At 58.8% G+C, this 24,716-nt stretch overlaps 1 protein-coding gene across 4 annotated transcripts; it reads right to left on the reverse strand.

Moving 5' to 3' along the window:
• Positions 1-442: 442 nt before the first annotated feature.
• Positions 443-23,049, reverse strand: HNF1B (HNF1 homeobox B). 4 transcript variants are annotated; one of them, XM_071816916.1, is made up of 10 exons: positions 23,011-23,049; positions 22,525-22,809; positions 17,940-18,139; positions 16,454-16,718; positions 15,698-15,939; positions 8,943-9,106; positions 5,819-5,951; positions 5,508-5,699; positions 4,733-4,851; positions 443-2,323 (listed from the first exon to the last, which is right to left on the reverse strand). In XM_071816916.1, exons 2-10 carry the CDS (start codon positions 22,764-22,766, stop codon positions 2,303-2,305), a joined length of 1,578 nt encoding a protein of 525 aa, XP_071673017.1. In that variant the 5' UTR covers positions 22,767-22,809; positions 23,011-23,049; the 3' UTR covers positions 443-2,302. The 4 variants fall into 4 exon arrangements, with proteins under 4 accessions (XP_071673017.1, XP_065709203.1, XP_065709204.1 ...); XM_065853131.2 differs by lacking the exon at positions 23,011-23,049 and having other exon boundaries at positions 22,525-22,933; XM_065853132.2 differs by lacking the exon at positions 23,011-23,049 and having other exon boundaries at positions 16,454-16,640; positions 22,525-22,930.
• Between the last annotated feature and the right edge of the window lie 1,667 nt (positions 23,050-24,716).

Consider the following 24,716-nt stretch of genomic DNA (forward strand, 5'->3'; position numbering starts at 1 on the left):
TCGCAATCAAACATCTTCAAAAGCTTTACGGGGCTGCCGTGCTCCCTCCCACCCGCCTGGTGCTTTACGGACCCCCAAGCTCAGTATCCAGAACGAAGGGGGTTTGGCTTTGTCTGGCACTCAGCTCCTAATTGGTTTGCTTAACACTCTGCTGCTAAACTCAGCAGAGGATGAGGAATAAAGTGCCCAGACTAAGGGCAACATCATTAGTGCATCATCAGGAGGGTAAAGACACGGGTTTCCCAACCTCCCAGGGCCTCTTGCTGGTACCTGGGGCTTCATACGAACCGCTTGACTCACCACATTGAGGCAGGGGAAGCCTGGCCCAGCACTGCAGGGGACAGCAGGGGACATGTCACCGCTGCCAGCCTGCCCGCCCCATGTCTGCCGAACCACGGCAGCTGAGGGCTGGGGTATTTACAGACCACGTCGCAGCAATGAGTCAGAAAAAGTGGTATTTAATTATGGTGTACATTAAATTAAATGTCATTCTGAATATCGGTCTCCAATTCATGATGACTTATTCACCACAGGGCAACTCCTATTAGTCCCAGCAAGGGTCAGGGTCCCACTGCACGAGGCATTGTACAAACACAGAGCAAAAGAGCCTTTCTTGCCCCGAAGACAGCATCCAGTGGTTTTCTTTTTAGCAGTGGTCATCCATCCATAGGCACCTCTGCTGCTCTCCACCTCTCCAAGGCATTCTTAGCAGTCAGCACAAGCTGCCAAGTTCCTGAAAAATTTGCACAACTGGGGAGCATTCGATGCGCTTCTGAAGGGCCGTGGGTACGGAGGAGCCTGTGTCTCACGGGAGGGGGCGATGCCTTTTGCAGCTTCTGCAGCTCCGGGACGCAGGACATTGGCTCTGGTGGGGGGATGGAGCCCGTGTCCTCGCCGCAGAGCGGGGCTCGCTCACAACCTGGACATCTCACTGCAAAGCTTGTCCTCCAAGAGCCGCTGGCAGGTGGGGACCGTGGGTTGGGGAGGTCACATCAGAGCCCAGTGCTTGTCCGTCTGTCTGTCTGCAGCCCAGAGGTGACACCACGAGGACGGGAGCACCGTGTTTTTCGATAAGGATGGAGCCAGCAAGGCTCATCATCAACCTAATGGAAAACGCTAGCAGCGGGAAATAAGCCACCCATACTGGCCATTTTCTGGGCAGAAGACGAGGCAGTAACTGGGCACCCAGCCCCTTCCATACCCCAAGGAGGGGAGGAAAGGGCGACAGTCTCTGAACTCCATTTGAGGAAGATCCTACCAGGATTTCTTGCGGCCTCACTCATCTCTGTAGCAGCAAACGCTACCAGCTCACCTGCAGACAGCCAAAGCTCAACGGTCTGGATGTTCTCAGCGGTCCGGACGTGTCAAGCGGGCTCCTGAGCGCTTCCCAACCCTGCGACAGCCCATGTCAGAGTCTCCAAAGGCAGAAGAGTCCCTTGGGATCATCCAGGACCTGCGGGGCTGCGCTGGGCTCACCCCGCACCCCTCCTTCCCGCGGGATGTCCCCGTGGGAGGACACGCGTCTGCCTGTCCCCCGCAGAGCCCAGACCGGTGCTGCCTCACCGGCCCCCTTGCGTAGGCCCAGCTCTTTGGACTAACTCATTTAAAGCAAAAAGAGGAATACAAAACCATCCTTAGCTCTGACCTTTACCGAAAAAGAAAAGGAGAAAGCGAAGAGATTTTGGGAACAATATGTACAGATGGGGGAATTGCACTTAATTACAGCAGTTTACATCCATTAGACAAAATTTACCTCTTTTATATAAATCTCTATGTATAGGAGTGGGGAAGGGTGAGGATGGAGCAGACTGTACCTATATTTACAGTTTAATTGGCTCAGTTCAACAGCACACGCTATTTCTCCTTCCAAATGCCAAGTAACAGACCCAAGTCTCTCTCAGTCCGTCGGGTGGAGGAGTACAACTTAAATATTATCCAGCTTCCCCTTCTGCCAGGTCCCAGCACAGCTTGTTCCTTGCTCCTCGGGAGAGCCGACGGCCTCTTGGAAGGCGAATACTTATGAAAGGAAAACAAAATCCCCAAGACACGTCTTGGAAATACTGCGCGGAGGGAAGGAGAGGCAGGGTTCACGGCACCCCACGGGTCCAGGCTCGTCCCTGCGGGACACGGCAGAGCGACGGGGCGTCCGGAGGCGCCGGCCCCGCTCGGGGTCGCCGGGCTCCTCGCTGCGGCGCTGGGCTTCGCTGCGGCGACCCCCCGGGCTCGGCGCACGGGTCTCCAGCAGCACGTTGTGGAAAATCAGGTCCCGTTGCTACGTGCGAGAGCAGCGAGGTGTGGAGCGTCACCAGGCTTGCAGGGGACACTGCGGAGGGAGAGAGCGGTGGTGACTGCTGGGCAGGTGATGGCAGCACCGTGGGGGCTCCAGGGACACCGCAAAGCGTCTGGAGGCATCATCTCCCACACCACCCCGGGACTTTGGTGGTGCCACACGAGCCCTGCTTGCCCCTGAGCCCTCCCCAGCACTCCCGAGGGGAACGCAATGGGAAAGTACTTTCTGAGCCAGATATTGCCACCCCCTCCCAAAAATAATAATAATACAAAAGGGCCTGTTTGTGCCCAGCTGTGGCGGAGATGGTGACGCACAGCCCAGCGGCGCTGCCAAGAGCAGCCAGGTGTAAGGCTGAGCCCAGGAGCTCGTGCTGGGGTGGGAGCGGGGCTGGGGACCATGGGCATTTCTGTCCCCACCAGGGAAAGAGCTGAGCAGCCTCCGCCATCGCATCTGTCCCACCGCAGCGGCTCCTTCTCCCTCCCTCAAGATGGGCCCCCCACCTGGGGTCCCCCCCAATAACCGGGGGTGGGGGGCTGGGGGTGACCTTGCGGGCTGGAGCACACAGCAAACATCGTAACGTGGAGATAAGGAGACGCCAGGAGCCTCCTGTGACATGTCATTAGGGCCGGGCCGCGGCTATCAGGTGTTTGCTAACGTAATAAAAATGGTGGCTTGGCCTCAAGCGTTGTCAAAGGAACCGGGAGGTATTTGCCCCTTCCAGGTCTAAACAACAACATCTGATAAGCGACCCCGCAGCATCAGGCTGCGAGGGGACAGCGATGGCCCTCCCGCCTCTGTCCCCACCAGCGGCACCGGGAGCAGCCGGGTTTGCAGGGTCTGGTGTGGGGGCTGCAGGTGCAGAAGAGCTGCTGGAGAATGATGGAGGTTTCACTTTGTGCTTTGCAGGAGGATCCCTCTCCTCTTGCAAAGAGGGGTTGCTCAGGAGCAGCACCCCAGGACCTGGGGCTTGGGGTTTCATGTGGGCTGTGCAAAAATATTTGGGCATTTGAGCCACTTGGGGGCTGAGCATCACTTGCAGGGCAAATTTGCTAACAAAAGGGGAAACTGCTGGAAAAAAAAATACAAATCAATGTTCAGGGATGCATTTTTCCTGCTTTAGCTTGAACATGGGATGGTTGGTAGGAAAAGAGGCCCCAGGGGCTGGGAGGCTGCGCTGGGGGGACACAACCCCAGCTCCCTCTGTTGCCCTGCGCAGGGGGACAGGGGACAGATGCTGCCCCAGCACTTGCAGAACCAGCCTGCGCTCGTTTGTCACGTACAAGGGGCTATGGGGGCGTCCCTGCAGCATTTTGCACCCACCCATCGCAGCAGCCACAGGGGCCTGGCCCCATCTCCCCCCTTCTGAGCAGCCAGACCTCCTCCTGCTTTAATTAAAGTGCAAAAGCGTAATGGAGGGGGAAAATCGAGGGAGCCTCCATCACCCCGGGCAGTGCTGGCGTCAGGGTCGGCTGATCGCCGGGCAGCGGGGATGGCCGGGCGCTGTCACCCAGCCAGGGACATTTCCTGAGCGCCCTGGGCTCCTTCGGGCCAGTCCCGGCATCAAAGGCCGCCCGTGGTGGGGGGGACACGGTTAATCAGGGGCGGTTAGGGCTGAGCGCCCAGCAGATGGGCCGATAAAGCCGAGCGGAGGAAATGGTGCTGCCGAGGAGCCGGGCCTGACCGCCTCCCGACCCAGCGCCAGATAAATGTCACCGCAAAGCGCGGGAGCCCCCTCCAAGCTGGGAACAGTGGCGTTCATCATCCCTTCCCCGGCACCCCAAACCCCTGGGTAGCTCCCCTTCTCCCCTTTGCAGCCCCAGCCTCTTCCGCGGAGGGGGGGTCTCACAGCAATCCCACGCTGTATTTACTCTGTGGTCATTGCAGACATTTTTTCCTCTCCCCTGTCAAACCCCGGTAAGAAAGTTTATCTGAATGCAAGTTCAAGGCTCTCTCTTATTTATCTAGCGATCAATAAGGGCCACATATTTCCCACAGTCCCCAGAGCTGGCCTTTAGAAAGGGACTATTGTCTGAGCAAGGCTTCGCACACCTGATTTGAACCAGGATAACTTCTGCCTTATGGACTGGGGAAGTTGGGGCACATTGGAGCCCAGCTCATCCACTCAACCCCAACAGGAGTCGATTCACTCTGAGCACAAAGGCACCAAACCCTGCTTGGTCCTGACCTTCTCAGCCCAATCTGAACCCCAGTAGGATGCTCCCACTGTGGGGGAGTGGCCCCAGGGATGAGCATGGTCCAGCTGATACCACCACAAGTGCCCGCTGTCCAGCACAGTTGGACCATCACCCCAGTCCCCATTACGCCATCCCCAAGCAGGTTTTCAGAGACCATAAAGGGGCTGGGATGAGGTTTCCAGCACTGGAAAAGCAGAAACAGCCCCTCTCCACCTCCACACACCGTTCTGCACACCCCGGCCATTACCTGCTTACTGGAAGACATATTGGTCAGTGTGCTGATGCTGCTGGTGTCTGTCACCACCATCGCCGAGGGGAAGCGGGAGGTGTGGGAATACTGGGGAGGCTCCTGTTTGTGTGCATACACTGCGAAGAGGGGGAGACAAGCAGCCGTCAAGGAAAAGCAGGGGCAGAGCATCCAAGCGCCGCGTTACGGTGGGTTGCAGGGTGCTGGGAGGGAACGAGCATCATGGGGACATGAGCGAGATAAAATGAGCCATGGGAAGAAACCACTGCCTGCCCGTAAGCCACCGCTTTCTCAGCTACCAGCTCGTCCCAGCCCGGCGCTGGAGCAAGGCTGGGGTGGCGGATGAGCCCGAGGGGTGACGCCGGATCCCATCGGGGCACAGCAGGGAAGCGTTTGCTTTGCAGGGAGTGCAATGGGCCTGGCCACCTCCTTCGGCAAAGCATGTGTTTTAGCATTAAGAACTCAGAAGGAAAAATGAAGTTTGTACAAAAAACACTGGTGGGGGCTGCAGCCCACCTGTGGGACAGTGGCGGGGTGGTACAGGGGATGTGACACGGTGGTGGCTCAGGGGAAGGAGAGGACAGGGCGAGACGTGGCCACCCCGCACCGCCTGCCTCCCGCGCACAGCCCCGCGCCGGCCGATATCCATGGGAGAAAGGCGGCAGCCACGGGCATGAGCTCAGGCAGGGGACAGCAAGAGGAGAGCACAAGCCTGTTTTCCATCTGAACTTATTTTCCAGGCTTTTCCCTTCATAGCTACTGCCCGAACCCTTACTGTGCGAGTTCTGCAGCTGGGTCACGGTGGCCATGAACGGCTGCTGCGTCATATGGCTGGGTGACTGCTGCATGAGCGGCTGCTGGTGCGGGCTGTGCAGCTGCTGGGAGAACTGCACCGGCTGCAGGGCCGCCAGGCTGCCGGCAACGCTGTTGATCACGGGCACGCTCTGCGCCTGCGAGGTGTTCAGACCTGGGAGGAAGGGGAGAGCAGAGCAGGGATGTCAGCGCTGGTGGGAGCAGACAGGGTGTCCCCCTCCCCGTCATGGGAAGGGGGCCCACGCGGGGCTGAGCTCGGGATGCAGCGCTTACTCTGTGCGATGGCCATGACTCCTGAGAGCGGCGTCATGATGAGGTTCTGGGACTGCTGCGGGTTGTGGTGGGACAAGCTGTGGATGTTGGTCAGGGTGCTCACCGGGGGCAGCCCACCCCCCGAAACGGAGATCTGCCGAAGGAACAAGGCAGGACAGCCCCCATCAGAGACGCAGCCGCGGGGATGTTCCCAGCCCCCTACCCCGCCTGCTTTGGCAGGGAGATTGCGGGGGGTCAGGAACAACCCCTCTTGAGAGGCAGGACGGCTGCAGCCTCACTGGGACACCCAGTCCAGCTCCCACGGCCCGGGGCTGCAGAGCCCGGCGGGGATGCTGAGCCTCACGTTAATCACCAGCGAAGCAGCAGCGGCAGGAAGGACTCTGCTGGCACCGGCTTCCAGCTCCATCGGAGCATGGCGCCAGGACACAGCACATCCTGAGACTTTGCCTTTTTGTCCCCCAGGTCCAAGCTCCTGCTCTCGGGGACAGCTGAGGACTCAACGCTCAACTTCTCACCCTCACAGTTGTAGAGGAAAGTGGGAAGTATAAACGTGGATGGGTAAAGAAAAAAGACAGAAAGGGATAGAAAGCACCTCACAGTGATGATCCTCGGCATCACTTTTGCAAACAGGCAGGGTGCTGGTGGGATGGGGCAGGCGTGCTTGGCCAGAGCCACCTCCTGGGATTTTGGGTCAATGTTCAGGGATCGGACACACAAAGGCACTTGGAGCGTGTCCAGGGGACTGAGCTGGTCCCCACCACAAACAGGGGCTAAGTGCCTGATTTCTTTAATTGCTGCACATTCTCCTAGTCCTTCTAATTAGACCTCTTGCACTGGGCAACCTCAATCCCGAGCCATCCTTTCAGCTCTTTGTGTGACATTTCTGGACACCAGCCCCGGCGCCTTGTTTATTTTGCACATGTGAGTTGGAGATAGCCCCGTTGCAACTGAAACAAATCCATCAATAAATTCCAAAGCCCAGGAGTGACTCATATTTCCTGATCCGGTATTTTCCACTTTCAAAGTTTCTCCAAGGCCAGGTTACAGCACAGTTGGCTGCACAAGTCAAATAGCTCGCGGCAAGTGCGCGCTGCTCGCCCGCAGCCCGGGCTCGTTTCGCAGTGGGTTTAGACCCAAAGCACTGAGCCCAAAAGAAATCCTCCGGAGACTGCACGACTGGAGAAGACCCTTGAGTCCCTGCATCCTGGAGGGAGACCCTCCAGCACCCCCACGGCTCAGAGCAACACCAGAGTGTGAAAGAGTGAACCACCAAAGCTTTCTGCAGCCTCAGTCACGCTCCTGCCTGCGCAAAGCCATTGCCTTCAGAGGCTGCAACTTCCTTGGCAGCTCTTGGTTTCATGTGGGGTATTAAAGGCACATGTTTACTTACTAGAAACCACAGCCTACAGCATATTTTTATTAAATCACTAGCAAGCACTAGCTAGCCCTGCCTGAAGATCAGAGATAAGCTGGCAGAGCTGCATGCGGCCGAGGGCCGGCGCGGTCCCATCGGGTGCTGTGCAACGCTCGTGCAGCGGGGACAACTCTGCAGTTTTGCTGCTGTGTGTCTGCCTACCGCACTGCAACAGGCTGCTTTCCCAGCTTAATCCGCTGCTTTTCCCAGTTTAACCCGCTGCTTTTCCCAGTTTAACCTGCTGCATTTCCCCACGGCTTCCTCCTGTGCTGCCCGGCTGCTGTGGGCTCCCCTGCCCCATCCGAGGGTCCCTCCAGCAAAACCCCCTCAGACATGGGCCCTGCAGATGAGCTGCCATGGGGGTGCTGGCAGCCCCCGCCACCGAGCTCTGCATCGCTTCATCCCCAGGTCCCCCACCCTGGGCGCTCGCTGCCTCCTGCTGCCTTTAATCCTGACTCATTTTATGACTCCAAGGCTCAGGGTTATGAGGCTCAACACACCCCTGGGGAGATACGGGTGCTCTCAGGGCGGAGGGAGCGTGTGGGAAGGCTGGGGTTTCGCTTGGCAACATCCTCCCTGCTTGGTGGGGGACGCTTGGCTCTGCAGGGTCAGTGTCCGAGCCCGAGGGGCTGCACAGGGACCCTCGTGAGTCAGGGAGCAGCAGAAGGAGAAGCAAAATTAAATCACGCCATACTGAGGGAGGGGATGCCGAGCCCTCCGCAGCCACCCAGCTGTGCAAGGAGATGGATGCGACAGCCCGAGAGGGCCAACCCTCCGAAAATGGAAGTGAAAACCGAGGAAGAGCAGGCTCGCCCCGTCACCCAGTGCCATGTTTGACTTTCGCTTTCAGCAGAAAAAAAACCTCCTCCCAGAAAAAGCAGCGGGCGCACGCAAAGCTCCAGCAGCCAGCTCCGAGGAAGGGCTGCGCTCCCCGGCCCGTCCTCCCCGTCACCCCCGGCCCCTCCTCGCCCCGCTCCCTCCGGACTCCTCCAAAGGGCTCCGTACCAGCCAGGCACCCACAGAAAGGAGCAGCCCGAGTGCTCAGGCATTGCAAACCCAGCCCAGACCTGCATTCACAACCACTTTTTTGCAGTGGTTGTGCAGCACCCGGCACGGGAGGCATCAGGCACCCTGTGGGGATGGCAATGTCCCGTCTCTGCCACCTGTCACCACTGGCGATTGCCCAGCAAAGCCCTCGCAGCAGAGCCCGAGCAGGCAGGGATGGGGACGGGGACAGGCAGATCTGGAGCTGGCAGTACCGAGTCAGATGCGCTGGGACAAGAAGGTCCCTGTTTGCAAGGAAAGCACTTCCCCGGAGACACTCCACACTTGGGAAGGGCTCCGGGAAAAAATAATGAATGAGCATTTTATCAATACCCGTGTCATTGGCAGGAGAAAACAAACAGTGATCCACCCAGCACACATTCAATCCGTGAGGCATGCAATCAATAAACCCCGAGCGGGGCTCTGTCAGATTTATGGGCTGTGCTCAGAAAACACGCCGTTGCCCGCCGGGGCGCGCGGGGACCGAGTGCCGCCTTTGAGGTGGGCGGTGGGGACGGTCGCGCACCCGCGCCGCGTCCCCGTCCCCACAATGCCCCATTGTTCGGCTCGGGCCGCGTGTGAAACCCGGGGAAAGCGTGTTTGCTTTGCCCGCTGGGCCCTCTTATCTTATCAGCACCGCCGCCACAATAGCCCAGGTGTACTCACCATTTTGCCGTCGGGAGAGAGCAAACCGTGGCCCGGGTCCAAGCCGGCCGGGGAGACCTGCTGCAGGACCGCCTGGCTGGTGGTGACCATGGCACCGCCGCCATGGTGGCTGATGGGCCCCGAGGACGCCGCCGCCTCGCCGCTCGCCTGGCTGTACCGCACCCCTGCAAAACATCACCAGGAGCCGCAATCACCCGTGGGCATCTTGGTGAGGGTGCCCTGGCTGTGCCAACACCCCGAAAGTGGCCCTACCAAGGAGAACCCCCCACCCCTCTCCAGCTCCCTTGGTGTGCGCAGCACAAGGATGCAAAACAGATGGGTGAGCTCCTAAACGACACCTTTGAATGACAAGGGATGGCACCAGAAAATGTGTCCCTCCCTTTCCAGCTTCACGCAAACCCCATCTTCTGAAATTACAGCCAGAAAATGATGGTGAGGGGTGCTGAATGCCCAGGCAGGGCTGCAGCCCCCATGCTGCCCATGGGTCCCCATGCCGTGGGGTGGAAAGAGCTGCTCCCTGGGGAGCCCAACCTGGGCCAGGGACACCCATCCTCATCCCTTGTGGTTTCGTTTGCACCCATCGTGCAAATCCCTGTGATGTTCCCGCAGCTCTCGCACCCCATCCCGGGGACCCTGAGCCGTGGGGAGCGACTCTGCACACAGCGCTTCCCTCGACAAGGCCAGCGCTGCCCAGCTCCCTACAGCGACTCCTCTCGCTTTCTTCTCAGGCCCTTCTGCATCCGATTTCCCTCTCGACAAGTGTATGATTAACAGGTTACTGCAGGAAAACAGAGGGACCAGGCACATACATTCAAATCAGAGCACAGCCCACCACTGCCGAGAACGGAAATCTGGCTCAAGCACAGGTCTTCTGTACAAATATATTTAATTTGGCTAAAATGCCGTGCACTGATAACCATATGATCAGCCATGTGTCATAGAAAGGCATCTACAGATCACAAATAATTAACTGAGGAAAACCCACAGGAAACAAAAGCGTCTTTTAAGAGACTGCCTTGATGACTACAGTGAAAAGCCATTTATTACGAGGAGTCCAGCGCTGTGCTTGCGGCTGGGTTCACTGAACCACCCCAGGATCGAAGCAGATGACGGACAGACAGACAGCCCACTGCTCTCCTGGGAAAGAAACCCATGCGTGGAGCCCACCCTGCCAACCGAGACCACCGAGAGTATCGCCCACCCATGAACCCAGCCAGTGCAGAGTGGCATTGGGGATGATTCCCCAAAATGACCATCGGCCAGAGAGGCTCTGCCTATGGAAGGTGCTGGTGGCTTCTTGGCTGCCTCGGCACAGCTCCCAAACCCGCCCAGGTAAAGGATGCTCCTCCTGGGATTTGGGGGGCTCCTTCTCCCAGGGGTGCGAGGGCAGAGCGGACGCAGGCTGGCTCGGCAGAGGATGCTCTAGGGGCTACTCTGGAAACCGCCGAATTGAGGAACAGGAAAGAAGTAAGAACTTGAGTCCAGAAGCTTTCCACAAGCTCCAAAAGCACCTGCCAAAGTGCAGATGGCTCCTCACACCCTCCACCAAAACTACAGCAAAGTCACTCTTTAATCACCTCCAAATTTTCCCCATCAGCTGGTTAAACATGCCCCGCAGATAGGAATCTCCCCGCGATGTCTGGTTCCTGATCATTTCCCAGCAGACCCCTTTTATCCCTGATAATAAAAGAATGTCCTCTGGCAGGTGGATATTTGCCGGTCCGAGTGGAGGTCCCTGCCGCGCACAGGGTAAACATGACCCAACCGGGGACTGTCACCCGCATTCCTCCCGCGGCCCCGGCCCCGCGCAGCGTGTGCTGCGGCCGCTGCCGCCCGACGGCCCGCAGCGCGGGTTAAACAATGGGGGGAGATAAAATAAAGCCCTTTCTTCTGAGCATGATCTTCAAGATAGACAAGGAGCACAGGCGGCTCCTCTTGGAAAGAAAATCAGAGTTTCTGCTCAATCTTCAATCTCTTTTGGGTTCAGTGAAGCTTTCAGTTAATAAAAAAGTGCGTCATTTTAATCCCCAAATCACGGTTTACCCAACTGAGGATGCTTGTAAGCCACGAGCCAAGACACCCAAACTCATCAAGTTGTCTTTAAAACATATGCAAAGTTAAAAGGTGATGTTAAAGCTTTTCCCTGCAAGCCAAAGGACTACGCTTTTGTTGTGTGAGAAACAATAACCAATGCTGGGATTGCCAGATAATCGGGTGACCGAGGTTTGGGTTCTCCAGATAAAACCACTGAAGACTCCGAGTCTTGATGAAGATTAAACTTCCTGAGGAGCGCGAGGTCGGGCTCCAGGCATGCAGGGGTGCCCAGCCCTGGGGACCAGCTGTCCCCCACCAGCACAACTCCTTGTCCCCACCATGGGACCCCCCGGGATGGGGTGAATGCGTGGGGACAGCTCTGGCGGTTTGCAGGGGGACATGGGGGTTTCCTCCCGCGGCTCTGACAGCCAGCGATGCCCAACACAACTGTTCTCCCACCCCGCGCAAAGAGATTTACTCTTCCTCGGCCTCTCCCTGCAGCCACCGAGAGAGGAGCCTGGATGGGGATCAGTGGGAACGGCCCTGGCCGCAGAGCCTTTCCTCTTTAAGGCTTTTCTGTTTTTTACTGGAGCTACAGCCGTGATATAAAAGTCTGTTTATGGGACCCAGCTATTGTGCGGCCTCTGAGCTGCACTGCCCGTGAAATGTTTTACTGCTTTCCCGTGTGTCCAGACAAGCCGCAGGATCCGGCTCCGGAGCCTTAACCCTGTGTTTGAGTCAAGGGGGACGGGAACAGGCAGCGCGACCCCCGGCTGGTTGGGGGTCCCATGCACCCACAGCTCCCAGCAGCCAACCCCAGCACCCTCTGGCTTCTCAGAGGTGCCCAACCCAGCTTTTGGGGTGGAGAGAGCAATGAGGGGATTTGGGGCAAGAATCAATAACTTTGCCGTTTTCATTCCAGGCTTCTGCCATTTTCTAGGTAGGCACCAGTGTGGTGTCTTTGGCAGGCGAAAGCGAAGCAGCAGCTTCGTTCTCCTCTTTAAGTCATATTGCTATGATTAAATTGTACTTCAAAAAAAACCCAAAGCAAAACAAAACCTCACTGTACTTGCAAATGTATTTCCCACGCAGCAGGAGCCCTGGCCATTGCATGGCACGTCCCAACCTCCGCTACTCACCAGTACCTGGCTGCACTTTTGCCTGCAGCTTTGCAAACATCCTGCAAATCACCAGCGATGCCCAACCCCACAACAGCCCCGGGCGCTCCACGCCTGCTCAGCGGCCGCAGGGACTCAGCCCCAGGAGCCCAGCAATGCGGGGAGAAAGGCAAAGTGTCATTTTCGGGGTCATGCTGGACTCAGCGATGCTGCAGCTATTGACATCGTGGGAGCAGCCGGGTGGGTGACGGGACCACTGCACCCTCCCAAACACAGGTCCAGGCACCTCTGATTTCGGGCTGCCACTCAAATTGTCCCTAAAGTGTTAATCTTGCTAAGTTACAGAAGTGCGTAGTTTATATCCATTATAAACCTGTTTATGGGGACTGGACCCTCCCATTTTGCTGCTGTCATAAAGTCCTAATTACCCCTCATAAAACGGGGAAAAGCTCCTAACAGTGCACTGTACCCACCGAGCCCCACAATGTGCCCGACAGTAAAATATTACAACCACTGGCACCGGGTCCACAATCAGAACCAGCACATACCCCAAGTAACAACGTGTAGGATCCAGACATAAACTGAAGCACCTCTGGACCGAGGGTTTATTGACAGGCTCTTCTTTAAGAGAAAGTTAAAATGCTTAAATCGGCCTTTGGGTTTAGAAAGAGTCTCAGGGTGGTACCGAGTTATTTCTGTTATCTACATCTATAGAGATATCTAAAAAATATAGATAAATGCTGTACATTCGTGTGTGTGTGTGTGCACTGATTGCTCTGATACTCTGATATTGCAGCGTAGGTGCTGCTGGACAGAGGGATGCCTTGAGCACGTTTTGGTGTAGGACGCCCCAGGAGGGGCCGGAGGTGACACTGTGACCCCCGGCCATGGGGATGGGGATTCGGGGGGTCCGGTGGGCACCGGGCAGCCCTTTGTATGCAGGACGGGGCGGGGGGTGGCTGGCAAGCGGGGTGGCGTGTCTCCTAATCTCGTCAATGCGCTGATTGTCTGCGGGGCTCTTGAAGATAAAAATGGCATAAGCCAGAGTCTATGGCACCAAGATAAAGCCCCGAGTGACCTTCAAATCAAACGGAACCAAGATCGCTGATAATACCCCCTAGGAAGGGAAAAGTCCAGAGTCTGAGAAAAGCCTCCAAGATAGATAGGCTTTAAGTATTTACCTCCAAATAGTTAAAAACTACAGCTCCAGGCCTGACAGATGGGTCCCTCAGAAGAGGCCGGGAAGATGTTTGACTTTTACAGCTCTCACCCCTGCCCGGCTGTCATTGTGCCCTTTTGCAAGACCCCGCTGACGTCCTGAGGAGGGGGCGATCCCTTTGTCTGCGGGCACCGGAGCAGCTCTGCAGCTGCCCCCCACCACCAGCCCCGCCGTTTTGTGCCGGGGGACATCCCGGGGGGGACAGGGCAGGACGTGGGCAGCGTCCCAGCACCGTCATTAAGCTGTTAAGGCATTGAGCGCCCCAGCCGAGCGGTGCAAGGGCAGTTCAAATCCCAGCATGGGCAGCCCCGACGGGGTCAGCCGGGCGCTGGGGACAGCCCCAGCACAGCCTGCACCCCCCAAGCAGCGGGTCCCCCACCACTGCAAACATCTCTTGGAAGAAGTTTTAGCGGCGATGGACTCAGTGATGGTTTGGGAGCTGCAAGCCCGCCAGACCTATCTTGGTCCAAATGACCCCCAAAGCATCACCACTGAGCTCTGCCCCTGCCCGGCACCCCCAGACAAGACCTACAACCCCGTGGGCACCCTCACCATGCTCACCTACTCCTCCTCAGCGAGGCCGATGGATACGACCACCAGCCACCAGTAAATTCCTGTGGCCGAGCCCTCCTGACCCCTCCACTGCTTCTGCGGCCATCACTCCTGCCCTGCTCAAAAGCCCCTCCGAATGGGCTGTCACCGGCCCTATAGCCGCGGCCGGCTCCTGCTGGCCACCGCTCCAGCGGGAAAATAAAGGTTGGGGCTTAACGGCCCTCCAGCCCCGAGATAAATGCCCGCGGTGACGGGAATTGCCATCCCCTAACAGCAGAAAACAAAGGCTCTCGAGGGGTGCCTGCATGGGCGCTGCCAGGCCGGGGCACATCAAAGGCAGGGGGGTTCGTTCAAAGCCCCGGCTTAATTGTCAATTAAGCATGCACGGGGGGCGGACAACGCCATGACAAAGCGGGGCTGCATGCTGGTGGGGTATTGTAAAACCCGCCGGCCGACACTGAAAACAGCTGATTTTGCTGACAATGTGCTTGTAGGGCACCTTGTAAGCAATCAGCCGGTGACAGAAGGGCAAACGTCCTCCCAGTCCCCACCATTGTGTGGGGCATTCCTGGGGCAGGGTCACATTTTGGTCACCGTCGGCCGGCCCTATGTGATGAGCAGTACCCGGGAGCAGGGTCGGATGCTGCCTGTGCCCCACGGGTGGCAGCGGGGTCGGATGCTGCCTGTCCCCCACGGGTGGCAGTGGGGTCGGATGCTGCCTGTCCCCCACGGGTGGCAGCGGGGTCGGATGCTGCCTGTCTCCCACGGGTGGCAGCGGGGTCGGATGCTGCTTACCCATCCGGGGCTGCTGCATCCCCCGGGTACCACTTCGGGGTCTGCTCTTGCTTGCTAACATCCAGGGACCCCCGTCCAGCCACGGACTGGCACTGTCCCCAGCTCCCAGCCTCCCCTCCCCAGGCTCCTTGCCCTTCCCTCAGGGACTCTTTGCCACATGGGGTTATTTTAATTTGCCTTTGTAATGAGCTGGGTGTGTGTAACGAGCCAGGCAGGGTCATTTCCAAGAGGCGGCTGGTTTGAGCCTCCCCGGCCGGGCTGTGCCGGTGCCGTGGCCGAGGGGGGATGTGGGGGCAGTTGGGGTGCAGCCCACACGCTGACCCCCCTGCAGCCGCCTTGGCGGCAGAGGGCAAGGAGGGGGACAATGGGGATTGTTCTCCCAACAATGCCTCTCGCCCCACGGCGCGCCACCCCCACCCACCCTGATTAGCCCCCTCCCCGGGCGTTATCTCCTGCTTAAATCCCTTGGGAGTTGTCGGGTCTGCTCTCCCCAGCCAGCTCTTTGCTATGGGGCTGGACCACGGCGGGGAGAGGTGAAGGTTGGGGTGAGCCCTGCACCACCCAAGTAGCTTTCTTCACCCACCTCCTCTTGCTCCAGCGTGGGCACAGTGCAGCACCACACACCCGTCAAGGCTGGGACACGCTGCTGCAGCTTCCTACGGGCTTTGCAGCATCACCTGTGTGCTCCTCACCCAAAACCAGTGCTCACCAGTGGGCTGCACCCCAAGGCCCCAGGGCCAACACACCAGTCTGCCTCCCTGCCCTGCCCAGCACAGCCCACACAGGGACTCCACTGAATTCCACCAACCAAGCAAAGGTGGCTCGCCCGGCCATAACGCTGCAGCCACAGCACCGGCTCCTCTCTGCACCAGCATCACTTGTTTAGGCTGCAGCAGGGACCGGGATGACCATCTCCCCGCCTCGAAGGCCATCCATGCACTGCCCTGAGGGCTCAGCACCCTTTTCCCCAGCAGAAACAGGAGCCAGCACTGCAATTGCTCCGCGCCACCGCCCGAGCAGCCCCGTCGAGGTCTCACCTGGCATTTTGCTGGGAGGCGAGGCGCTGGGCTGGTTGTGGTGGGGGGAGCCGTGGGACAGCAGCAGGTTCATGCTGTGCGGGGGCTGGCCCGAGCTGTAGGCGTCCATGGCCAGCTTCTGGCGGAAAGCCTCCTCCTTCCGCCGGTTGGCAAACCAGTTGTAGACGCGGACCTCCGTCACCAGGTTGGAGCCGAGCCCGTGCGCCTTGGAGGGTGACACCCCTCGCTGCAGACACTCAGCCCTGTGGGGGCAAGGGGACACGCTGGAACAGGGTGCTGCTGGGGGTCCTCTGCCAGCACCGTTGGGATGGGGCTTTGGGGAGGACAGGTGAATTTGGGGGCATTTAAGCTCTTCCTAAGAGCCTGCCCGATCTTTCCAGCTACACACATGCTGTAAAATCCAACCCTGCACCCTCTGACATTGCTGTAACACTGCGGCATCCCCACAGCATCCCTGAGCATTCCTGCAGCATCCCTACAGCATCCTTGCTGCAGCCTCATGGTATCCCCATAGCATCCTTGCTGCATCCCAACAGCATCCCCATGGCATCCCTGCCACAGCATGGAGCTCACTTAGCCCTGGCCACCATTCAGATGGGGAAAACATGACAAAAAGGGGCCAGGAAGCTCAGCAAAGCCAAGCCATGAGCTGGCAGCCTGGGGCTGCACACCAAGAACCCAGCATCACATGCAGTTTTCAGAACAAAGGCTGCGGGGCAGGCGTGGAGGCGGCAGAGGGTGCGGGACAGCCTTTACCTGTTGCATTCCTCCACCAGAACCTCACGCTCCTCCTTGCTGGGGTTCTTTTGACGGTCGTAGGCTTGGTACAAGATTTGCTGGGAGGCCGGCCCCCACTTGAACCGATTGCGCCGCATCTTCTTGCTGGGGGTTTCGGAGCAGGCGTCGTCGAGCTGGGCAGCCCCTTGGTTCTGCTGATTGAACTCTGGAAAGAGAAACAGCAGCTGATCCTGAGTGCTTTTGTCTGTCCTATTTCCACACCCCTGGACTGTCTGGTTGAATTCTGAAAGAGAAAGGAGCAGACGTGAGCCGGCCTGTCGCCGCTGCTCGGAGGCACTGTCCCGCACCCCCGTGTCCCGTCCTGCAGCACCCCCAGCCCACAGCCCTGGCATGGTTTGGTGTGAACACAGTGTCCCCCAGCACCGGCTTTCTGCCCCCCAGGGGGTGTGGAACCCCGGGAAGGGGGTGAGGGAGTTGTCGCCATCCCTTGGGGACAGTGTTTAACAGGGAGGCATGTGCAGCACATGCATATTGACGGGCAGGGTCTCTGCCACTGTGCACTTGTTTCGGGTGGATTTTTGCAAGCCGGGAGCCAGGCAGGACAACAGCAAAGTCCCCCGAGAAGGAACGGCTCCCGGCTCCCGCTCCCGTCCCAGCACAGTGGGACACGGCCCCGCGCCCGGGCAGGCACCAGAGGTGACCTTCCCCGGCGTCCCGCCTCAGACCCGGCGCTTGTCACCGCGGCAGTAAAGGGAGATTAATGGGAGGGTTTTATTATTCTCAGTTTTGCAGGGGAATTCTCCCTCTTTTTATAATGGCTTTTCCCCCTGTGACAAGGGGCGAAACGAAGGGCAAGGCTGGAGCGGGCTCTGTTTGCTCTAATGTCTCAAGGTGTGTTTTCAAAGCGATGGTATTTGGTGCTAAATCCTTTTCTGCACTTCCCATCCGCTGTATTTTGCATCCTTTAGGAAGAGGGGGGCAGAGCCCTTTGCAGGGGGGTCAGGGCCCCAACCTGCAGCTCAAACACCGGCTGCTTCCAGCAAAGGGGACCGACCCCAGGGCATCGGGGTGGGAGAGGCGCACAAAAGCAATAGTTTGTGTACTTGGTCAAAATCATCTGCATTTCAAATAGCACATGCTGCCCCAAGACCGTGCTACACATAGGAACAATTTACAGGGTTTTTTTTTTCCCTTTTCTGTCTCTCTACTTTTTTTGCAAGTAGTTGCAGAACATGAGCGGTCTCAAGAAACAGAGGGGAAAAGGGGGCAGAGGTGGGAAAGGCATCTAACTGCTTTCCCAAATAGAATATTGTGACCAAGAGGGGCTCTGCCCCAGTTTTCCTGCACCTTAAACGCATTCTACTTGTAAAATGGTTTAGGGAAGATGCTTGGCTGCTCTTCACCCAGCTCTGGACACGTCGGGTACGCACGGGCAGGACGGGGACACGGGGACATCCTCTCCCCCCTCCATCTCCAAAGCGCGAGCGCTGGTGCGGGTACTTACGGCGGAGGATCTCCCGCTGCTTGCGGACGTACCACGTGTACAGAGCGGCTCTTTTCTGCGTCTTCATGGGGGTGCCCTTGTTGAGGTGCTGGGAGAGGTGGGACTGGTTGAGGCCGGTGACATCCACCACCTCCCGCTGCGGGATGTTGTGCTGCTGCATGTAGCCCTTGATCATCTTCGCCGCTCGCCACGGGTCCTCGCTGCGGGGAGGGAAACAAAGGGTTAATCTCTCCTGGCGGGGGAAAGACACCTGGTATTTGCTTCTTCCCATGATGGAAACCCATTATTATTATTCCGAAACGTCTTTCAGGACACAAGATCCTTCGAGCGCGTGTCATAGAATCAGGGACCCCCGCGTGGCCAAACCCCAGCCACCCACTTGCCGCTTTACCTCCTCCCTTCCATTCCTGCAGGGATAATCATCTAAAAATCTCAACATTCATGTGAAACAGACCCTATTTCCACCCTCCCGCAACTGCAAAACGTAGACACAGGCCATATACAAAGGGCTGAGAAGCGAAGGTCAAACCAGGAACACAAACCCGGGCAAGTCCCTGAACGGAAAACCAAAACCAACCTCCCCCCCAATAATTTTAACTCGTTCTTGAATATTTTTAAACACTTGAATTTGGCTCCTGCAGGATCCAGATGTAAAATGACTGTTTCCTAAATCTGCATTACTTTGGTGTCTTTGGGGTAGCTTACACTACTTTAGGGAATAACTGTAATACGACCAAAAATCAAAACGCTGCCTGCATCTTTAGCTCCACCAAAAACACAGCGCGGGGGCAGAGGAACAGGCCAATGCACCTCTGCCGCATTCAGGAGCCCCAGATTTATTCTGCAGGACACTGAACTAAAAGGAAACATTTTAAAGCCGAAAAATCGGTGCAGAGCCTGAACCTGGTCACAGTCATGCACTCAAATAATGCAATACTGCATCGCTGCGCTTGGAATAACCGTCCGACCGCTCTCCCAATTCATCACTTATTTTGGATCCTTCAGCTTGTCACAAGAAAAGACAAAAAGAAGAAGTAGATTTCTTACTTTTTTGTCCGGAATGCAGCATGAAAACAAAGCTGGTTGGATCCAAAGCAGAAGCACCCGAGAAGAGCCAGCGCGGTGGGGGCTTCATCAGACCCCCAGGCAAGAGGGGCCGGGGGCTTCTGGAGATGCTGTCCCTGCGCCCCATTCTGTGTCCCCCGCGCAGGGGAGCCCCACATGTAAGTGTCCTCTGCACGGCCGCACAGCTCTCAGAGCTGCACAGACACACGGACACAGCGACTCCCGGATGCCCGGCTGGGTCGAGCGCGGCGCAAACAGAAAAGCTCGTTCCTGTCCCCAAAACGCCCGGCAGCGCGTGGCCGGGACACCGGCGCCGCCGTCCCCGCGCCCAGGGGCTGCCCGCGGCTTCTGCCGTGAGCGGTTCGTGTCGCCCAACTGATCCGGCTATTTACTGATTAATAATAAGTTAATGGAACGGAGCTCATTAGCGTTTCTAAGAGGAGGCTGCTCCACAGCTAAGCCAAGGGCATCGCTTTCCCAGCCTTAAGTCTGGAGCCAGCGCAATAGAGCACGCTCAAAAATGTAAAACAAGTAACTTGGGGGTTACAGACGTGATTTCCAAATTGAAATAAAATTTAGCAGCGTTTTGGCTGTAAAAAAACATGTGAGAATTAGGAAAAAAACCCAAATTTTCCTTCATTTTCTTAAGAAAGGCTTCACCTCGATACGTCCAGCTTTTCACACTTAGACTTTCAAAACAATCAGTCAAGTCTTAATTTCTCAGCAGTGATTTTTCTTTACAAATCAAATTGACCGTATTCAAAAGGGTTAAACAACCTGAAACCAAACCCAAACATTTTGTTTCATGTTAAACAAAATGTTTGGACTTGACCCAAAATGAAATGTTTGAGTGTTTGTTTGGCCCCTTTTTTTTTTTCTTTTCTTTTTTGGTTAACCTAAAAAGCCAGCGGGGAAAACCTTTTGATTCAACACAAGCCCATTTTTTTTGGTTCTGTCACCAAAATGGAAAAAAGCCCATTAATTGTCCAATCTTCACCAGGAATTTAAGTGCAAAAAAAAATCCAAACACCCAAGCCAGGAGCGCTTTGTAATAGGGTAAAACCAGTTCAAAGCCCTGGCTCTGCACACATTGTCCACCGAAAGCAAGGAAAAGCTCTTTTTTCCTTGCACAAAATGAACCCCAAAGAAGCGCGGCCACAGCGCAGCCCGAGAAAGGGGCATTTCCCACCTCACACCCCAGGGACTCCCAGACCCACTCACCCCCTTTGTCAGCCTTGAAAACAGGTAAATACACTCCACATCTTCGGAGAAATATGCCAAGAATTTATACAGATGGATTATAAACCCGGCTCCCTACAGAAATGATCTATCTAATCTGCATCTCCCTGTGCACACAGGGAATCGGCGCGGGGAGCTTTGCTGCGCCCGCCGCTCCCCACGCATTTCCCAGCCGCCGTGGGGTATCTGTGGCCACGTCCCCAGCAGCGGGCGGCTTTCCCCCGGCCCCCGGGGTCTGGATGCTCCTGGGATCTGTGTCCGAGCCGCGGCGGGTGGGACGGGGCAGGGAGGGAGCCGTGGGGCGTCTCGCCCCAGAGCCGGGCTCCATGTGCTGCCGGCACCTCTGGTCGGGCTGCGCGAGAACCCGCCGTGCCAGCCCGCGGTGCGGCTCCGGCCCCTCTGCCCCTGCTTCAGCCGAAGCCCTTTGGGTATGGTGAATGAGCTCAAGCAGAGGTGCCGCTCGCTGAGGAGCGGCGGCAAAGCACTCAGGACCACGGCACCATGGCAGGCAGCTCCTGCCCGTGCCGCGGGTGGGTGGCCAAGCCTGGACCATGCTGCAGTCTTAGAAAAGGGCAGCGTGGACACAGAAACAGCCCAAGACTGAGCCAGCCCTGGGGTCAGGAGGCTGACACCAGGGGAACAGGGGCAGAGGGGGTTTAGCCCCCATGCGTGGCTGCAATAAATGGTTCCTGAGTCCCCTACCCAGTTCCCTCTCCAAGTACAAAGGCCTCCCTTAGAGCAAACACGAGCTCTTTGCAAAGGCTCCTGAGGGACATGTGCCTGCTCTTGTTTGCACCAAAGGCAAACTTTGCACAGAAACACCTGTGGGAGCGCAGCCACCCCACGACGGATCCTGTGCACCCCCACTGCCAGCCTGGGCACCCCCAGGAACAGACACAGCCAGCAAGAGGAGGGACTGGGGACAGGCAGGAGCACCCAGAGGTGCAGGGCTCAGGCTACACAGGTGGGGTGAGAACCCAGCGGACAAGGCCTGCAATGATTTTTCCCTTGCACGGAGGCTCTTTAGCACTCAGCGTGTCACAGCTGAGCCCCTCGGCAGACATGGGTGCTGCTGCCCAGCCCTGTCCCCAAAAGGCACCATCTGTACTACTGGTACCGGGGCAGGCCTGGAGACAAGCACCGTGCACACCGCACACCATGGCGGCGTCCCCGTCCCCTGCCAGGCCCTGGCACGCCGCTGCCGAGGCACCGGGGCTGCTGGGGACAAGAGGGCTCCTGGGCTTTGCGGGCTGGCAGAGGGTACGGGCAGGATCAGTGCCACACTCTGGCTGCCGCTGGGGAACCAAGACAGGTATAAAAACTGCAGTGCCAGGTGAGGGGGGACACAGAGGTGCCCCCCACTGCACCCGGGAACGGCCCCGCGGGGCTCCCGACCTGTTTCTACCGGCCCCGGGTGCGCTGTGGGGCGATCCGTGATCGCCCCGGTGCCCCGGCTGCGGGAGAAGCGCCGACCGCCCCGGCCCCGCTCCTCACCCCGGGCACGGCGGGGACCCGCTGCCGCCCGCGCCCCGACAGCCCCGGGGCTGCTCCGCCGCGCCCCGACGGCGGCCGCGCTCCGGGCGGCACGGCCGGGACCGGAGCGGCATCCCCGGGACCGGCAGGAGCCCAGCCCGCCGCCGTTGGGGGTTTCCTCCTTCCCCCCTCCCCGCCCGGTTTACAACTTCGGCAATGAATAACCCGCCGCTCCGCTCGCCCTAATCGCGGCCCTTTGTGTATTTTTCTGTTGATGATTTATAGGAATAAATTAATAACACTCCGGGCTCCACGTGCTGCAGTTTATGTTTTATCTCCCGGCGCGGGCGGAGGGACGGAGCCGGCGGCCGCTCCGAGTCTCCGCAGCCCCGGCATCCCCGGCCCCGCCGCGACGGGCGGGCTGGCAGCACCTGACGGGGCAGGAGGACGCGGCCGGCAGGCTCCGGCCTCCCTGCTCCAGCCGCGGCCCCTCTCCCTGCCGCTCCCCTCGGCAGCGGGTTCCCAGCGCCCCCGGCCACCGCGGGGACCGCGGCACAGCCCCGCCGGCCAGGGCGCACCGGGACCTGCCACCGGGATTAACCACGGGGCGGGAAGGGCGCACCGGGACCCACCACCGGGATTAACCACGGGGCGGGAAGGGCGCACCGGGACCTGCCACCGGGCAGGACTCACCGGGAACGACCCCCAGGGAGGGCGTTTAGTTCCAAGGCCGTCGGACCGGGCACCTGCGGACCGAGGCCGGCGCGCTGCAGAGTGCGCCCCGTCTCCATCCCGTCCCCACCGGTACCTGATCATCCTGTCCACCTCGGCCCGCTGCTCCACGGCCTCCTCCGTGTTGAGCGCCTGCAGTTCGCGGAGGATTTGCGGCGTGTCGAAGTCGTCGCCGTCCTCCGAGCCCTCGTCACCGGAGAGCTTGCCCTTGCCGTGCCCGTTGGCCAGGGGCGGGAAGGCGGCCTTGCCGTCGGGCGGCCCGCCGGGGGACAGCGGCAGGCTCTCCAGCTTGACGCCGAAGCCGGCGGCGGGCACCATGTCCTCCAGGGCACGGATCAAGCCTTCCTTGGTGGCTCCGGAGCTGAGTAGGGCACCCAGGAGCTCCCGTTGCAGGGCGCTCAGCTGGGACACCATCCTCCCGGGCGCCGGCGGCGCGGCCCCGCCGCTCGCCCCGCGCCTCCCGCCCTCCCTGCGGCCGCTGCCGCTCCGCCCCGGCCGGCGGGTGCTGCGGGGCGCGGGCCGCCCTCTACCAAGCCATGACCGCCACCATTAGGCAATATACCTTATGCAAATCAGCGCCGACAGGCCTCTCCTCCGGCCGCCGCCCGGGCCCCCGCGCCCCCGCGCCCCCGCCCCGGCCCGGCCCTTATCACCCGCGCTGGGACGGACTTTGCCCGCGGCCGCCGGAGGCCCCGGAGGAGCGGTGGGGAGGGACGGGACGGTGGCCCCGAGCGCTGGAGCCCCGGCTGCCGTCGGGGGGCACGGTCCCGGTAGCGGCCGCACGCCCGGGATGGGGCCGCGCTCTCCCCTCCAGCACCGCGGGCATCCCCTGCTCCGCACCAGCACCGCTCTGCCCGCACCCCCGGGCCGGGCTGCAACTCCACAGGGGGTTCAGGTCCCTCAGGTACTGCACCCCACACTGAGAGGGGACCAAATTGAGAAAACTCCCCCCAGACCCCGCAAGGGAGTTTTCTCCATCCACCACCATGCAGGGACCCCCACCCGAGCGGGTGTAGGGTGTAAATCACAGGAGAGCACCCTGAAGACAGGGGATTGCAATGGGGGTCTTGGCCCCCACTGCAGACCGGCTTTGGGGACAGGCACAGCACAGGCTGACCAAAATTCAGCTGCACAGAACACAGAAAGATTCTCAGCAAGTGAGTAAAGGGGACCCTGCAGGGACAGGGGTGCTCTGGGGACACGAAGTCCCTATTGAACCTTGGCAAGCATCCGGGACAGGAGCAGGGACCAGGGTTGGAAGTGGGCAGAAGAAAAGACATAAACTGGGCTCTGGAATCTGAGTGCAAACTGCTTTTCCTGATGCTGTAAACTCACTGAAGTTCCCTCCTGCAAAAATATCCACAAATTCACTTAAATCAGAGCAGGCATGAATACAAGAGACACCACCACACTCAGAACACAACTCAGAATACACAGGGGCCTGTGGCTCTGCAGGGGAAGGCAGGGCCAGTACCCAAAGTCTCCGGTCATGACTCCCCAGTCTCCCAAAGCACTTTCAGTTTGGTAGCCCAGGTCCCTGCCATTTTTGGCTGGCATGTGGATGTCACTCTGGCTGAGGACAACAGCTTTAAACCAGCATTTCCAGCCCAGATTCAGACTTTCAAGAGATACCAAGAACTGTAGCTGCCTGCCCATCTCAAAAGCCCTCAGAAAATCCTGCCAGCCACCAGCACCCATGGCAGAACCCAAGTGCTTCGCAGTGTGGCCCCGGAGCCCCATGGGAACTGTGGGTCTCTGCCACTGCTGGCCATGTGTCCCCTCCTGGCAAAACACTTCAGGGAGCTGGTGGCACTCTGGCTTCCAGCAGAGCCAAGGAGAGCAAAGGGAAAAGCTCCGCAGCCCATCTGGGAACAAGAGCGTTGGGAGCTGCATGGTTTGAACACCCTGGTGCGGGGTCAGAGGAAACCATTCCTGCTCTGTGGAGCAGTGCAGCACCATCAGAGCCCCTTGCCTTTCAAGGGTATCCCAAAGGGAGCAAGAATCCTCTCCATGTGCTTGGGAGGGAGTTTGTGGACAAGCACATGATGGCACACAGAGCACCACCCATGGAAAACAGGACTGAAAAGCCTCTCCAGAGCCACCCCCCAGCCCCAGCTTGCAGCCTGGAGCCCCCAGCCTAGAGGACCCCGTTCCCCAGCTCTGCTCCCGTGTGCTGGGAGCTGCACAGCTGGGGGGGTGAAGGCGCCTCCACTCCCGTCCTGCACCGGGTGAACCCTTGCGCTGCGGTGCCCATGGCGAGGTGGGGGC

The sequence above is a fragment of the Patagioenas fasciata genome, chromosome 19, assembly GCF_037038585.1.
Source record: "Patagioenas fasciata isolate bPatFas1 chromosome 19, bPatFas1.hap1, whole genome shotgun sequence".
Taxonomy (NCBI): Eukaryota; Metazoa; Chordata; class Aves; order Columbiformes; family Columbidae; genus Patagioenas; species Patagioenas fasciata.

Coding starts and splice junctions, on each gene's coding strand:
- HNF1B (XM_065853131.2), bottom strand. CDS start 22,862: ATGGTGTCCCAGCTGAGCGCCCTGCAACGGGAGCTCCTGGGTGCCCTA. Junction 4,852..5,507: donor CCAGCTGCAGAACTCGCACA/GTAAGGGTTCGG, acceptor CCCTCTTCGCAG/TGTATGCACACAAACAGGAG. Junction 2,324..4,732: donor ATATGTCTTCCAGTAAGCAG/GTAATGGCCGGG, acceptor CTCCCTCCGCAG/TGTCCCCTGCAAGCCTGGTG.